We start from the raw sequence: 2169 nt of genomic DNA, 5'->3' as shown, positions 1-2169 counted from the left end.
CTGTGACCACCAATTTCGCACTGGTGATGGGTTTCCTGCCCATCACACTATACACCGAATATTAAGAGTGCTCATAGGTCGCACCGTTAAGATTTGTGCCGAAATTCCGTATTTCCTCCTATACCTTAAGTTAAAGGGGAAATATCCCCCCTCCGTTTACACATCTTGACCTTTGACCCTTGACCCCCAAATTTGTCATCCTGGGTCCTTTTCATGATCCCCCCGATGTCCCAAATATCGTGACCGTACGTCGAGCGGTTAAGATTTAAGCCCAACTGTTGATGCACGGACGCACGCACGCATGCACGCATGCACGCACGCACGGACATTCATGCGATTCTACAAGCTGCATCCGACTTCGTCCGATGAGCTAAAAAAAACACCTTCATTTCGGTGCAATCTTGAAATTAGCTTGAATTCTTCATAACCTCTGAATTTAGTGGGTGACCCAACAGGTCACGGGTGGTCTAGTGGCTTATTAAAAATATACATGGGACCTTGAGTTCTTGTTCGGGTAATTCGAAATTCGGATAATTGATGTTCGGATAACCGAGGTTTGACTGTATATATATACAATACAATTATAATATTTTCTTACCATTGACTTCAACTTGTTTCTGTAGAAAGGACACCATCCTATATTCATCACCATTTTGTGGACGTCTCCATTGTCGACTTGTGCCCAGCCATAATACACACCACAATCCAATGTCTCCGGCAGATTCTTTACTACGTCCTCTGCATAATTTGCTTTAAAATGAAAACATTGTGATATGAGTACAGTTACACAACCATGATAAATTAAAGACTTTACTTGAATTACCTGGTATTAATTAATTTTTTTATTGTATGGTGTCAAATGCAAAATCAATTTAATCACACTTAGTTTTAATAAACTCCTATACAAAATTCCTAAACTTGCTTACAACAAAATTACAAGATATCAAAGACAGTCAAACAATTTTTTACATAAATAGACTGTATCAATCACAACCAGTTGGTTGTCGCAGATTCTTCAAATGCATAAAGTGCTAAAAACAGTCAGAAAATGGTTAGGCGCACATATACATGATTCAACTCACTTATTGCAATTAGATAGAACCTTTCTGTGCTTACGACATGCAAAAGGCATGTATGTTATATATATATATATAAATTCCCATATATTTGTGTTTTTTTACTGTTTTAATCTTTATAGGTAAAAGATTGTACCTAGGCTAATTCTAAGCCTTTGTGATACCACTAGTTCACAGCAATGATTACACCTACTTTTGTTGTGCACATGTTCTCACAAAGAGCTATTTTATATAATGTGACTCTTAAGAATGTTCTGTACAACAGCATTTATCTTTATGCCAAGTTCACTATGAGCCACGAAACACACAAAAACTGGTTTTATACGGAATGTGTGTTCATTGTTTTGTTTTTAATAATTTTAGCATCTTGTGGTGCATAGCAATATAGAAACTGCCTTTGTTTCCGTAATAAGCTTCGTCCAGCAAAGATACCCGCTTACAGGAAGTGGTGGTGTTGGCCCAAACCCATTTCTACAGCAGGCGTACAATGGAGAGAAAATCAGAATCAGTGCCTTGGTCAAGGGCACAACAGTTATGACCAAGGTGGGATCTAAAACTCTGACATTTCAGCTCAAACGTTCCAAGAAGTGTTAAGCAATAGGCCGTGCTTCATCTGCACGTGCATGGACAGACTATATATATATATATATAGAGAGAGAGAGAGAAAGAGAAAGACAGACAAAGAGAGAAAGAAAGAGAGACAAACAGAGAGAGAGAGAGATATAGATAGATTTTGGGTACAATGTATAGTATATAGATAAACCATAATGATACTCAATTACTTACATACATCTACATGGAGATAGCATAAAGATTAGTTCATATCTATTTGTGCACTGTTATCAAAGATAGTAGCTTTGTTGATTTAGGATCAGTTGGCCATGAGGACCAACTTCCTGATAAATCGACCATTTCAACACGTAATATTTAGGCCATTATAATATAACATAAATACAACATAAATATAAAGGCATGTTGTACATGGCTGCAGTGTATAATGAAAGTGTCAATGACACTGTAGCTCACCACAAAAAAGGACACAAATGAGTGAGTATAAAGGAGAAGTCAGTTTTAATTGAGCAACCATCGACGT

The 2169-nt window shown here is 37.3% G+C and overlaps 1 protein-coding gene across 1 annotated transcript in view; it reads right to left on the bottom strand.

Moving 5' to 3' along the window:
- The window catches only part of LOC106810574 (putative riboflavin kinase), an 8645-nt gene that overhangs the window by 4789 nt on the left and 1687 nt on the right, over nt 1–2169 (bottom strand). Inside the window, exon 2 of the mRNA XM_014813967.1 lies at nt 599–750. Within this exon, the coding sequence (XP_014669453.1) occupies nt 599–750 (152 nt within the window). The remainder of the gene's footprint in view (nt 1–598; nt 751–2169) is intronic.

The sequence above is a fragment of the Priapulus caudatus genome, unplaced genomic scaffold, assembly GCF_000485595.1.
Source record: "Priapulus caudatus unplaced genomic scaffold, Priapulus_caudatus-5.0.1 Scaffold454, whole genome shotgun sequence".
NCBI classification, from domain to species: domain Eukaryota; kingdom Metazoa; phylum Priapulida; class Priapulimorpha; order Priapulimorphida; family Priapulidae; genus Priapulus; species Priapulus caudatus.
Note: the sequence above shows the minus strand (reverse complement) of the source record. Positions and strands in the feature narration are given on the sequence as shown.